This window comes from Asparagus officinalis, chromosome 7, assembly GCF_001876935.1.
Source record: "Asparagus officinalis chromosome 7, Aspof.V1, whole genome shotgun sequence".
Classification (NCBI taxonomy): Eukaryota; Viridiplantae; Streptophyta; class Magnoliopsida; order Asparagales; family Asparagaceae; genus Asparagus; species Asparagus officinalis.
This window is the reverse complement of record NC_033800.1, coordinates 2,376,121-2,391,001: the sequence shown is the minus strand read 5'-3', so window position 1 is coordinate 2,391,001 and position 14,881 is coordinate 2,376,121. Positions and strand designations below refer to the sequence as shown.

The 14,881-nt window shown below is 35.2% G+C and overlaps 3 protein-coding genes across 4 annotated transcripts in view; 1 reads left to right on the top strand and 2 right to left on the bottom strand.

The window, feature by feature from the left end:
• Positions 5,589 to 9,741, top strand: LOC109848539 (phosphatidylinositol:ceramide inositolphosphotransferase-like). 2 transcript variants are annotated; one of them, XM_020418093.1, is made up of 12 exons: positions 5,589 to 5,991; positions 6,115 to 6,204; positions 7,228 to 7,314; positions 7,458 to 7,526; positions 7,605 to 7,685; positions 7,764 to 7,835; positions 7,971 to 8,031; positions 8,118 to 8,220; positions 8,355 to 8,450; positions 8,539 to 8,585; positions 9,098 to 9,201; positions 9,372 to 9,741. In XM_020418093.1, the coding sequence occupies exons 1-12, from the start codon at positions 5,962 to 5,964 to the stop codon at positions 9,438 to 9,440; spliced, it is 909 nt and encodes a 302-aa protein (XP_020273682.1). In that variant the 5' UTR covers positions 5,589 to 5,961; the 3' UTR covers positions 9,441 to 9,741. The 2 variants fall into 2 exon arrangements, with proteins under 2 accessions (XP_020273682.1, XP_020273683.1); XM_020418094.1 differs by having other exon boundaries at positions 5,591 to 6,016.
• Positions 9,727 to 12,637, bottom strand: LOC109848540 (mitochondrial import inner membrane translocase subunit TIM10-like). The gene is made up of 5 exons (XM_020418096.1): positions 12,325 to 12,637; positions 12,145 to 12,197; positions 11,232 to 11,270; positions 10,787 to 10,856; positions 9,727 to 10,046 (listed from the first exon to the last, which is right to left on the bottom strand). Exons 1-5 carry the CDS (start codon positions 12,367 to 12,369, stop codon positions 10,002 to 10,004), a joined length of 252 nt encoding a protein of 83 aa, XP_020273685.1. The 5' UTR covers positions 12,370 to 12,637; the 3' UTR covers positions 9,727 to 10,001.
• The window catches only part of LOC109848265, a 56,363-nt gene continuing 54,888 nt past the window's right edge, over positions 13,407 to 14,881 (bottom strand). The window contains exon 3 of the mRNA XM_020417689.1: positions 13,407 to 13,761. Coding sequence (XP_020273278.1) covers positions 13,563 to 13,761 — 199 coding nt within the window. The 3' untranslated portion in view covers positions 13,407 to 13,562. The remainder of the gene's footprint in view (positions 13,762 to 14,881) is intronic.

The following is a 14,881-nucleotide window of genomic DNA, read 5'->3' as shown; positions in this document are numbered from 1 at the left end:
AAGTAGATTGCTTACAATAGCATCATCTAATTCAGCACTACCATTAATTGCTGACATTCTGTTAGATATCTCGTGATCAGTATCATATATGTAAAGTTGACAATATTTTGGAATTTCACCCGGTATAGGTTTTAAGGAACCAATCTTATGATGATTTTGGCCATTCAAGCGATAACAATAAGGACCCCCTCCATTATTATAAGTATTATCAACTCTTCCTCCAGTCGAGGTGAATGAAAACAAAGAGTTGTACATCCTTATATTTTGTTTGAATTTTGTAGATCGTGCTCCTCCAGATGGTGATAAGAGTTGTTTAAGGAATTCTGGCGGTTGATGAATTAGCGGGAATTTAACTTTCCCTTTACGACAACATAGTGAGAATGTTGGATTCTTAGGTTTTTTAGACTTTTCAGCTCTTTCGTCATACCAAAGCATTGCCTTACAATGTGGACAAGTGAATTTGGGAGGCCCGACGTTGAGAATGTCATTAAAAATACCTTCAGACAAAATATCTCTCATTACTATATAGTATAAGTAATACATAGTGATTTAATAATACGATGATTGCAGTCATACCTTCATTTGGCAATATACATTTTACACGTTTAGATTTGTATGATGTATGGGATGATGAACAACTGCCGTCTACGTTTGAGGAAGTATTGCCTATAATCGTATTTTGATACCTGTTATTCACCATTTGAGAATTACTTTCATACACATTCTGTCGTTGTCGTTGTCTTTTGGAGCGTTTATCTGTTAAAAAAATAATACTCATAAATGTATATATCTATCCACCCCCTCGGTATACACACAAACACACACATTAACACACACATAATTTATTGACACATCAAATGAGTTATTTTCACAAACCTATTAAATGCTGTTCAACTTCTTGTGTCAACTTAGATTCAGCAACAGAGGAACCTGGATCAGATGTTTGTGTAGGCGTCATGCCACATGACAATTGTGTATATCCACTTCCAGATGTGTTACAAATAAGGATAACATCCTCAACAGATGACATAGTGATAGAATGTGCATTGTCTTGTATTGCATACACCTAACATTGCATCGTTGATGACTTCAGAACAATTAGTATTCGGGTCCTCATCATTGCTCTCTATTATCCTGAAAATGAGTTCTATGTGCACGTGAATGTGTGTATGTATATATATAAGAACATATACACATATCAATAGACAACATCTTACTAATAAAGCTTTATGGACAATAATAAGATCAAAACCCTCATCATAAATATACTTTGTTATAAGTTACAGTATAATAGATAAACATACTAAATATATATAGATACTATGATTACTCAGTGTTACAACTTCTAAAACTATAACACAATTGGATAATCATAATCCAATCATCTATGTAAATTAATCAAATATCAACCAAGCATATTCAAATTTAACACAGATGTACATAGAAAAGAGATACGTGTTTCAGTTTTTAAAGCTCATTATAACAACTTAATTCAACACGATAGGTAAAAAAGAATATGAATTTGCTAATACTTACAATGATGATCTCCTCTCCGACAATGAGATATTAATGTGTTTTTGAAAACACGATGTTGCTCTGCATAATAGCTAAAATTAAAGGCAATTAGTTTATATCAAATGATATTATCCCATTTTCTCTACAGTACACTTCAAGATTACAGTAATCATCAAGTGTTAGTTATACTTCGATATTCTAACTTTTATTTACAATATAAGTTTAAATTTCCAATAATAGTTTAAATAACTTTGTTTGAATCAAATTTTAGTGATATGGGATAAATTTCAGTCATATAATCTAGTATTTATATTTATCGACATGAAAATGCAGTACATATAATCTAGTACATATAGATTTCAATTTAACACATATGGACAAAGAAAAGACAGTACATATAATCTAGTATTTATTGACATGACAATTTTGTCTGAATTCGATTTGCACGTTGTCCATGTTGGATATGGATGTGCATGTTGTGCATGTTCAGGAAACATTCTCTGGAGATGAGCGTGGATGAGTAAATAAAATTCATGGATTGTGGTTTAAAAAAAGCAAGTCAATAGCTTGTTTTAGGTGCCTAAACTATTCAGTTTGCAATACATAGGGGAAAAAGAATGACTGGATAGCCTTTATATACCAATTGAGATTGGTGAATACTGCGATATGGCTTATTATACCAATGAATTAGTTAGTTGCAATATTCCATTATGCGAGAATCATCAACTTTTATCAACAGTTTGACGGTGCAGAAGTTTCCTTCTAGGAATCTGAATGTTATATTATGTAGAAACCATATAAATGAGAACAATGAGCTTAGAAGTAAAAACTACAGTTCCAGCAACACCAACTAAAGCAGAGGTAACATTGATAGTCTCACCAGAAATTTTAAGATTCTTCCCATGGAAACATCAATTCCTACTAAATGGCAAGTGAGATAAAAATCTCATGCACCCCCAAGCTTAAACCTACTGGACAAATTTTAAAGTATATGCCAGTAGCTAGCAACAAACAAATGATACCGCAATCTTGCAAAAAAAAAAAGGAAACAGAGAACTGATACATTACAACAATGCATGTCATTTCTTAGATATTAGTCACTACATACATGCCACATTTCAATATGGCAGTAGTCGCACTATAAAATCAGCCTAAGATTCTGATCAAATTTGCACATAATATCACAGTCAATGCACATAATTTCAATATGGCAGTAATAATTTATCTTGCTGCAGGCTCCAATTTGCACATATCTACTTCATTTTAATGCAGATGAACCAATCACAGAGGAGGGAATTGAAGCGTGTACATAATGATATATGCTAGTAAACAGGTGGGATAAAATCCATCCTACTTTCATCAGTTCATAATGATATTATAGCGGCACTCTACGGATCACAAACATATGCTAAATATTTTTTGCTGGGCGGTTCCAATTTGTATCACAGAACCAGCTTTTATGAGGGTGGAACTACACTACGTATGTTCAAGAATTATTGTATTTACACAGTCAAGTTGAACATCTAAGCAATGCAGCAGGTGACTGTAATACATTCCTTGATATCGAAAATTTTGGTTAAGCAGCGGACCATTGTTCCGTAAAGGCATAAACAAATAAAAAAGGACAGCAATCTCGACAGAACCTTGGAGATAAAATATATACTTACAATGATGAACTCCTCACGAGCTGAGATATTGATCAGTACTTTGAAAACACGATGTTGCACTGTAGAATAGATACATATGAAAACAATTAGTTCTATTCAACTCAGATTATGCCATTTCTATTAGGTACAATTGAATATTATAGTATAATCAAGAGTAATATAACACCCTAATGACATTATTAAATAAAGCATAATGCCAATGTAATTGATTCCATTGAAGCGTTTGTGTTTATATGCATATGAGTTTAGCATATTTTCTTGCAATGCTCATTGTTTTTACGACAATTGATAATTTAACACAGATGGACAAAGAAAGCCAGTACATATAATCCAGTATTTATTTACATGGAAAAAAATAATGAACCTGTTTTTATATTTTGTTTATATGCAAATGTTTGGAATATAATTTTTGTAGGACTATGAAAGTTATAGTTCAGAACTCAACGAAATCATAAACTATCAGGCGGAATAGTATCTTTTATATGAGCCGCACAACATATAATCTAATTACAGAATGTCATAATCTGTGTTTTATTCATCTAAACATATCGACAAAATTCATAACCTTCCTATAATGAGTTTGTTTATAATTCATTTCAACACAGTTGGACAAAGAAAAGGCAGTACATATAATCCAATATTTATTGACATGAAAATTGAAATTGAATTCACTATGCATGTTGTGCATGTGGGATATGGATGTGCATGTTCAGGAAATTCATAACTGGATAGATAAACATATCGAGGAAAGTATAGATATTTCTCATTCAATTTTAGCGAGCACTCAATTATTTAGCTTGAACTATCAGGCGGAATCTGAAATTATTTATAAATTAATTATAATTTTATATATGATTTCACTATTTGTGTAGAACAGAGTGTAAGCATCAATAGAATTGAAATGTACTTTAATTAAGGGGTTAATTACACACTAATGCCCTGCGTTACCATGTAATTAATTACACACGTGGCCTTTTCGCACTCGGCGTGAATAGTTCTGAGATCGCTAACAGATCTGGAAATCTAGACTACGACGTTTCTGAAAATGGGTTGGATGTGTCAAAGTGGTTGTTTCCTAGAAAATTATATTTTTGTTTGCATAAATTTTATGGAAACTCGGTAATCTAAAACTCCCGAAAGTGGCTCATTTCTTTGATGACCAGATCAGAGGTTTTTGATAGAAAGTGACGTGGAAGTCTAATATTTTGGCAACTAAATGTTATGAAGAGGTTACAATTGTATCTTCTTCTTTTTTTACGACCTGTCTCTTTCTTTCTCCTTTTCCTAAAAGATTGGTTCCCTTTATTTTTAGGTGTGTGCCAAGCTATAGATTTTGAAGGAACTGCATTTCTCCTCTTGCTTTAAGGGTGAAACAAACAAACAAGATCAATTCTGGAATATGCATAGAAATCTACGAAAATAGATATTATGGTAGAAAACTTATATCCATAAATTTATGAAAATGAAACAAATGCGCCCCACGTTTTTCTTCTCTTCTTGAATGCGGATATCGCCGTTTCGCTGAAGACTTTTTTTTCACTTCTATCATCGTATTCATAGACTAAATTTCTTTATTATTTAATTCTTTCAATTGAATTCCGAATTCAAGAGAGTAAACATAAATCATGTGAACAACATGAGATCAAAAATCTATAAAGGAATTAAGATATCATACTAAATCAAATTCATAAAAATCAAAATCATAAAACTCATTCATACTGAGCCGTATTTTTCTCGATTAAGCAAGGAAATTCAGTGATGATTACAGCATCAATATCAAGTTTATTACACCATGCGGAAGAGGAAATCATGAACTATTAGGCGGAAGTTGAAATCAATTTTATCAAACTCAGTGACGAAATCATGAAATCAAGGCAAAGGTTTACCTGGAGAAGAAATCTCTCACACCGACGCAGAAGATGGACTCAATCCTCTCTATCTTTTCTTTAATCTTTTCTTTAGGCGGAATAGGGAAGAAGAGGGGATTTCATGATTTCTTTAGACGGAATAGGGAAGAAGAGGGGAACAGAGCAACCGGCAAGTTGATTGTGGGGAAGTTGAGCAACGTGGCTTTCGTGAGTGGGGAAGATATCGCAACGTGTCCGAAGTTCTCTCACGTGGCAAATTTGAAGGAATGGCGGTAAAAATGGGCGGTTGTGAAAACACGATTTACGTTTACAATGGACGGATGTGAGAGATTTAATTAATAATGGATTTTTACAATGGACGGCTGTGGTTTTCTGAGGTTAATTGCTTTATGAACGGACGGATGCTATTAAATGTTCTAAAAATACTTGGATATTAAAAAAAATTACTGTTCACACAGAGATTTTCCTTTAGTTATAAAGGAAAGTAGATTCCGCTACGCAACGAAGCAGTTGGAAGTGGTCTCTTATCTCCTTCGATTACGCATGAACTAAATTCCCTAACCATCCATTAATTAAATCCAGCATATATAATTAGAAACAAAACTCGAACCGAATTAAGTTTTAATTATAATTTATTTGCGTAGATATATAATTAAATAATAGAGTACGTGCGTCCAACCTTCTCTCCTCTTTAAACGACGACTCGCGTCCTAACCCCGAAGAAATCCGTCCCCCTAATATTTTGATTATCCTTGATCGCCATTGAGAGGAATTCTCTATTGTTGATTTCTTTGTTGGAGTTGGTAGCGGTTGTTGGAGAAAAAACAAAAAGAAATCCTTTTTCTATTTGGTTCCTTTTTTTTTTCCTTTGCTTTCGTTGTTGTGAGGATGATTTGGGAATTAACTGCCAGATGATGGTTGCCCTTGATAGAAATTACAATGTATATTGCTCGCTTTTTTACCAAGGTTTTGTTTTCCTCCTGATTATTATTTTTTTCTTCTGTCGACGAATAAATTGTGATATTTGGGACAGATTTTAGTTGTGTTTTTGGTTCTGGTTTCAGCTGTGGAGGAGGATTTCGACAGAGGTGACTGTAGAACTGCAAATATTTCTGGGGAATTGGAAACTTGTGCTCGCGGGTCTCATATTTCAGGTAACATTATAGATTAATCCGAATTTAGATCAGAGGGTGAAAATGTTGATTTAGCCCATTTGAAGGTAAAATTACTGGAGTTGTGTAAATTATTGTATACATCTGCTATAGATTCGAGGTATCTGATTAGGTTCTTTTTTTTTTAAAGCATTTGGGATTTGTTGAGTTGGCATTGACGAAATGTGTTAGTCTTTGACAATGCAACAGGAATAATTTCGGTCATGTTTGTAGGAACAGCATTTTACATATAGGGGTAATGTTTGATGCATGGTCAATTTGATGGCATCTAATTTTTACACCAATTTTTTTTTTTTTTTTGCCCTGGAACTTTGTAATTTTGACTGAGGGGCATTAATTATGCATCCGAGTTCTGACCATAGAAGAAGATGGGGTTAATCTATGAAGCCTCTTCTCTTGATCTAAATTCTTAACGGAGGTGAATAATTTATCTGGATTTTCCTTCTTCCAGCCCTTTAATTGCCGTTGTACAGCCTCTTCATGAATGATCACTCTTAAAGAATTATCATGTTCATGTACAAATACCTTTCACTGTAGAGCTAGATGATTGTCAGAAAATATTCTGCAGTAGAAGCAATTTGACCATATTCTTCAATTAAGATATATATTTATAGTAAATTATATTATTCGTTTGTTTTTTATGATTCTTTTGTTACCTGTTTCCTTCCACGAACACACACACGCGCACACACACACGAACACACACACGAAAGCATATGCTGAAATATTATGATTCATTTATTATATTGTTGCTATGTGATTCTTTTGTTACCTGTTTCCTTCCAGTAAGAAAATATTCATTGTTTTGCTTATAATTATCTCACAATCTCTCTCTCTCTCTCTCAGAATATACATCATGTTCTTTTAGAAAAATGTTTTCGTTGACAATGCATGCATAAAATTAGATACTTATGTCTTGACTTTGCCTGTTCTTAGTACATTCATGGTCTGGCTGTTCATGGAGTTCACTATTTACATCAACGTCTTGACTTTGCCTGTTCTTAGTACATTCATGGTCTGGCTGTTCATGGAGTTCACTATTTACATCAACCTGGGCCTGTTCTCCAAGATCTTGGGTTCATTCTCCTCCCGGTATTTAATTACTCTAACGGATAACATATTTTCTGGATTAATTAATCGTAACTTGTTGAAGAAGCTATTTAAGGGGACAAAGATATTCTTTCCTCTCTTACTTGGGATGTCATTTAGTTTGTTGTGTTTATTTTCTTGTTTAGGAGCTTGGAAAAGAGAAATTTTACATCAGTGAGACTTCGTTCTCCGTCATCTTTTTCCCATTTATATTGGTATGCCCTTTGTCCACTATCTTATGTCTGTTCATCGACTTGTTAAAATTTTCTCATTCATCTTTTTAATTCCTGCAGTGGACGTTTCATCCTTTTGTTTATAAAACCAAACGTTTCTACACGGTTCTATTATGGCGTAGGGTATTGGCTTGTATAGTTGTAAGTTCTTGGACATTATCCCTTTATGTCTTTAGGTATCTTCATTATGCTCTAATCTAACAGAAATGACTCCTGCAGACTTCTCAGTTCTTGCGGATCATTACATTCTATTCTACACATCTTCCTGGCCCTAGTTATCACTGCCGTGAAGTATGTAAGCTTCACTAGGATTTGCTTCTGTTAATTTCTTTGATAATATTCTATATTTCAGACCACCGAACATGATTCATCAATTGCATCTCACGACAGCTGCTTAAAATCAAATAACCTGTTAATATCGTGCAGGGCTCAGAAATTGCTAGATTGCCACCACCTGAAAATATACTTGAAGTAATTCTTCTTAATTGTAAGCAACTCAGTTTGTGGGCTTCAGATCTTCAGAAAGATGAATTGTCCTGTTATCTTGACATTCATTGGTGCTCCTTCTTGCAGTTCCTCAAGGAGTTATGTACGGATGCGGTGATTTGATATTTTCATCTCACATGATATTTACCCTGGTATTTGTGCGGACATACAATAAGTATGGCTCTGTAAGGTAAAAGTTGAAAGAAAGTTCAAGGTCATAGTTAATACTGCGTGCTTCTCTAATAGGCATCTCAACTTTCTCTTACATCATCTTTCATTTAAAGCAAGATGCACAAAACAAAGTTATTCAAAGTTTGCATGCAGGTTGATCAAGACACTTTCTTGGTTGATGGCCATCATGCAGAGCCTACTTATAATTGCGTCTCGCAAGCATTACTCAGTGGACGTTGTTGTTGCATGGTACGGTGGAAAATTTATTGATTAATTTTGGTTTCTGACTTTATCATATATTGTGTCTCTTCAATCATTTAGCATGTCTTCACTCCAGGTACACTGTAAATTTGGTGGTATTTTTTATTGACCAGAAATTAACAGGTTTGTTTGCTTTTCTTCTTTAAGATTTTTTTAACGTGTTGTTTCTCATATGAGTCTCCGAAGCATATGGTTTTGGTTACCTGCATACTGTCAACCTGAATGTAGATATATGCTTTTCTTTGTCCATTCGAAGATAGAGTCAGCAACCACTTTCTCTTTCATTTTTTTGGTCAGAAATTGTTTCTCCTCATATAAACTGAATGGCGAGCTTCAATGATTCTAGTTTCTTGAAAGTAAAAAACCTAGGTGCATGCCGTAGATGAACTGGAGATGGAAATGATTTAGGCTATGCTTTCTCTTTCATAATGATGCACAGTTGCTTATCCTCTTCCTACAGTTGGCGTTGGAAGCAAAGACTTCTGTGATGCCTCAGTAGGAAAACTATGTTCTTGTGTGCAGTTTAACATCTATATATCTCTCTGTGCGTGCGTGCGAGCTTGCGCGCATGGTTTAAAAAACTAACACATGCGGCTTTAAAAATAAAAATAAAAATAATGTTTTTTTTTTTGCAGAACTGCCTGACAGAACTGGCAGCAGTGGATCATTGTTGCCCCTGAACAACAGAGACAAAACTAAGGAGGAGAACAAGCAGCTGCTGAATGATACTGCTGATAGGGTACAACACCTCTTCCAAATCATTATAGACAGTGGCATTCTCTTGCAATGTTGAAAGGAAACTTGGAAAAGTTTGCTCTTGTTTTCTATTTTTTCTATTTTTTTAAAAAACCCAATTTCTTTATTTTTTATTATTTGGTGGTCTAAATATCATTCTTGATTTATGTTCAGAGACAGAGAATACAAATGAGTGGGAAGAATCAGGATAATGGGAACAATCTCCATTTTGAAGAAGTTTAAGTGGCGCGCGTAAATGATGATGGGCAGCTTGAATCCTAGGTCGGTGATGTGCTGCAGGCTTGCATGCAGGCTTGGATTCGTCAAAATCCGCTTTACTTAGCTTGCAGATAATTTAGAGTATAAACGTAGTAGAGATTGACCATGAATGCTTTCAGCTTACCGCACTGTAATCAATTCACTAGCGCCTTTTTTTTGTTTTTGTGCTTTGCCCTGCCTTTCCGAAGATAGATGTCTTAGCAATTTTTTTCTTCTTCTTCTTAATTACACTACAATCGCCTAATATTCATTTAAGGAACTCGAATATCTGTGAGCATTGTCTTGAAACAAGGCCTCCAAAATTAATGAACGCCCAACATTCAGAATATACGAGAAAACATGGAATAAGAGCTCGTTCGTACATAAGATTTGTTACTTTTCCTTTCAAATGTAAAAATGGCTTGCAAGTAGTTACTGTAGCTAGCTATCGCGGTAGCGATACAAATGGAAGTCACGATGGCCAAGCAGTTAAGCAGACTACTCGAATCTAATTTGATTGCTGAAGAAAGCTGCAATTCTTTACGTCTATCGTCTACTGTTACTGAGGAGGTGCCCAACCAAGTTTGTTACCTGCAAACATGAGCGAAAGTTAAAACTCGGGGGAAATGAAATTGGCAACGACCCCCCGCCAAAGAAACGTCTGAAGTAATCAAATTCCCACTTAAAGTTGCCACATTCTCTCATGGTCCAGGGATTGTCTACAGAAATACAAGAGTATAGAATACAGGATTGAGCAGAGATTCCTGACCTTCCATCACAACCAAAATTCTTCCCCGAGAAAGGTTTTTCAGTTAACATTAAAGGGTTACTAGAAATGGGTAAAATGACAGCCAGCTGAAAGTTTGAGAAATGAGCTGAGAAATTTTAATTCAGGTCCAAATGCCAAATTAAGTAGCATATATGAGAGAATGAAGACTGGAAATGAAGTTCTAGATTCCAACTGAAGCAATTGAAAGTACAACCTCATTAGCAAGGATTTGAACAGCAGGAAAGAAAATTTAAAGCCCTCAAAAAGATGGCAAATTCTAACAATCAATCGCCACATCATATATGAGAGAACCTTGTATCATCTGGTCAAAATCCTTCCTGATTTATCTCCCATTTATCTATTTTTCAACTTTCTAATCTTGAGCAACCATATCTAAGAAGGAGATTATCATAGCTATTTACCTGCCAATATTTTGAGACGCAACGATCATGAGCAACCATATCTAAGAAGGAGATTATCATAGCTATTTACCTGCCAATATTTTGAGACGCAACGATCAATACAACTGTTCTCACCCATATATATTATCATAGCTATTTACCTGCCAATATTTTGAGACGCAACGATCAATACAACTGTTCTCACCCATATAAAGCTCAGCTTCTTTATATCTGGAAAAAGAAAACGAAACAAGGGTGCTTGAATTCTCTCATGCTCAAACTCAATTAGATGTTCCTATCTACAATCAAAGATGCAAAATATGGTTACACTTGGGGAGATAATAATTAATCAAAGGAAAAAAGACCCAAGTAACCTACACGAAAAATTCCTCAAGGACCCAAAATATGGGATCAATAGAGGGGACAAGTGAGGTGTCTCCCTCCTATTGGATAATGAGTTGACCATCATTAATGATGACCAACCCATTATCCAATAAGAGGGAGACACCTCATTTGTCCCATCAATTGGTCCCATATTTTGGGTCCCTGTAGCAAAACTCAACCTACACACAAAAAGATTGAAAGACAATAAATTTCAGCGTGTACCTTTTCTCAACACATTTATTAAAGCAAGTGCGGGTGAGCCTGCAACAGATATTAAAAAAAAAAAGAGTTAAAATCAGCTTACAGTCTAATAGCTACATGATTGATGATTACATAAATTGATCGTGGCAGGTTGTCACCAAATTCGATTTTACTGAAAATGCTTGAAACACGTGCTAAAATTTTCAAGTCGTCCGATGGATTTTGCAAATTTCAAGATTTCTGTTACTAGTGCACACCCCTACTAACTTAAACTGAGCATTATCACGTGAGGCATGATGAGCTTATATAGGCACAACCTACTTCCTCTTTTACTATCAAAACAATTTCTCAAAATATGTCAGGGATGGAGCTGAACTGGAATTGAACTAAAGCTGAAACTGGAGCTGGAAATGGTGCACAGGAAGTTGGAAAACAGAAGCACTGAAAGAGATTGAACCTAGGCTTGGGAGGGTCTGTTTTGCAATACTTTTAAGTTCAGGATGGATGTAATAAATGTCCAAGGTTGTTACAGACAGTTAACCAAGGTTGTTACAGACAGTTAAAGTCTGTTTTGTTTGTTTTGAGTCTGTGCACGTTTTGTGCACGTTTTCTTGTTTTGTTGTTTTAGCGACAGTATAAAAGGAGAAATGTAAGCAGAGATCAACATGAATGAAAAATATTGATTTCTTCTCCTCGACTCAATCTTAATCTTCCCCTTTCTCAACTTCTCTCTAGTTCTTTCTATTTCCTCTCTATTTTCCTTCCTTTCTCTGTTCTTTACAGGTTCTTCATAGCAAGAGTATGGTTAGGAGGTACAATCGAGGAGCAAGATCCAGCTCCAGTTTCAGCTTTAGTTCAATTCCAGTTCAGCTCCATCCCTGACAAAATATTAATGATTCGGCATGAACCTATGAGAAAAAAAAAATTATCTTACTTGTTGAAGAGGTCTACTCTGTATTCCATCTCTCTCTCAGCCATTCCTAGGATCTGTTCGTTGAGAGTCAAATAATAAATTCACGTAAAAAGCTTAGAAATATTCGTTCATAAAGAACCGCGGAAAAAAACAACAACAACAACAACAGGAAATAGAAATATTTGTCAAAAAACTGCATACCTCCTCTTTCTGAAGATTCGATGGGGAACCATTATTGGCAGCCATTAGGAAAAGTCTTTATTCCGGTAAAACCTAATCAAGAAACCTAAAGGAAAGGGAAATCTTGGAGAAGGGGGGAACCTAGGGTTTTATATTAAAGAGGCGGCATGAAAACTGGTTACTTGACGAATGGGCAGTAGTGGGCTTGGACTATTGGGCCCAAAATCATTCGGCCCGAACCCGACCCGGGCACGCTGTAGCTACCTGCTCCCGGTCAACTTGGAACGAAGAGTTTCTCTATTCACTTCAGGGAATCTTTTTATTTCTGAAATTAAATTTAATCACAAATGACAATCTTATTAAACCTCTATTGGTATATGAATTCTTAACCGCGAGCTAAATTTTACTTGTCATTTTAGAAAATCATTTTCCGTGATTCAACGGACAAATGAACTTAACGAAAATATTAGCAAAGATAAGAGTGAAAGACAACATAAGATTAGAAGAAATTTTCTAAACAAACACATTCATAATTTTTTTCTAAAAATAGGCCTCATTGAGTTTTTTTTTTTAAAAATTGACCAATTTTGTCTTAATCCGGTTTCTAAACAGTCGGGGTTATCAACCCCGACTATTTAGTGCATAGAATGTTAGGGTTTAGAGTTATAATTGGGGGTTTACAACCTCCTAAATAGTCGAGGTTAGTATCCCCGACTATTTAGGAACCGGATTAAGATAAAATGAGTCTATTTTTATAAATAAAACTCAAGAGGATCTATTTTTAGAAAAAAAAATGAATGAATTTATTTAGAAAATTTCTTCTATAAGATTAATTTGTAACCGCTGTCGTCACTTTTCAAAAAAAATCAAAAAAAAAAAAAAATGCCGGTACTTTTCAACATATGGTAGATGAATTGAGTAGCATAACAATTATGCTGCCATCACACACCAAGATACGCATCAAAAGAGATCGCAGATAACCGCATGTAACCAATAAAGCAAGGGACTAAAATTAAGATGAACGTCACTGCAGAACACTAGTTCTTGGTTGAGTTGCTAAATCCTCATTTTATCAATTTCGCTCGCATATATAGAATACTCACAGCAAGTTGATCAACAGATTACTACGAACCGACAGAACCAAAAATTTCACCCAGACATCTTTCTTATTGGCGTATTTCGACAATGCAACAAAGGCTGTTGCCTCCCAAGGGCCAACACTTCTTATTTTTATTGTGCTTTTTGTGCAGGGATCAACTTCAGGTATTGAAGCGAAAGAGCCAGGAGACGACAAAGGCGAATATTAAGCAAGCGAGCAGGAGGTTGAGGAAGCGATGTCCTCGCCAAAATCTACAGGTTTCGTTTGGACGTGCTGATGCGACAATATGACTGTAAGCTTCGTTCAAATGCTCAGGGTTTCCCACATTCTTCGCTGTGGAGCCACAAATCTCACATGTCCTGGAATAATAACAATACAGAATTAAGGGTTAAAATAATTGGATCAACAGCAAGATACATGTTTTTGATGGATATTACGAGAATAGCGCAATTGATATGTGTGGCAAAAACTCCTTTGCAGAAACGCACATAGTTTAAATAGGTACCATCGCCAAGCACCATGCAAATTCCTCAATTGTGGAAAAGAACATCTATAAGTGGTGTAACATATAGTATATGCAAAATTATCAAGGGAAAAAAAATCATCTAATGCTCTAGTCTACAGATAAAGTATCTATCGTTACAATTCATTGAGAGAGTCTACAGATAAAGTATCTATCGTTACAATTCATTGAGAGAGACAGAGAAAAAAATCAACTGTTGGCAGGCAGCGCTTCAAGCAACGATCTAGTATGAAATAAAGCTGATATAGCAACAGAAAGGGGCTATGGAGCTTGATGCCTAAACTGACGAGTTCAACGAAATTCTATGGCGACAAGAATGCCAGCAACTTGTAATGTCAGATTTTAGCTTCAGAAATAATTGAAGTCTTTTTAACCATGATGCACCTAGTTCAGCAAAAGGATCTGCAATTTTGGACCATGGAGGGTTATCCTGAGATATCAGGCTTGTATCCTGTAGATTGTAAAATATCATAGTATATTCTCAAAGATGATGGTAAGAGTTAGAAAATTGTTTGTATTTGTGTATCATAAAGTATTACAGAATGCTTAACATGGCCTTTGATTAAGAAACCGTAGTTAAATTAGGAATGCAGATCTTATTTTGGTTGTATATCTGAGCCTTTCGCTTGTAGATACGTGGCTTGATGTGTTTTGGGGGTGTAAGGAATGTAAATGAGGTGATGGGCTATACCATGACACAGATTATACCTTTGAAGTTGGATGAATAATCTATAACTCTGTTTTACAACCAATTTCAGGTAATGGTAAAGGTGGCCAGGGCTTATATCTGAGCCTTTCGCTTGTAGATACGTGGCTTGATGTGTTTTGGGGGTGTAAGGAATGTAAATGAGGTGATGGGCTATACCATGACACAGATTATACCTTTGAAGTTGGATGAATAATCTATAACTCTGTTTTACAACCAATTTCAGGTAATGGTAAAGGTGGCCAGGGCT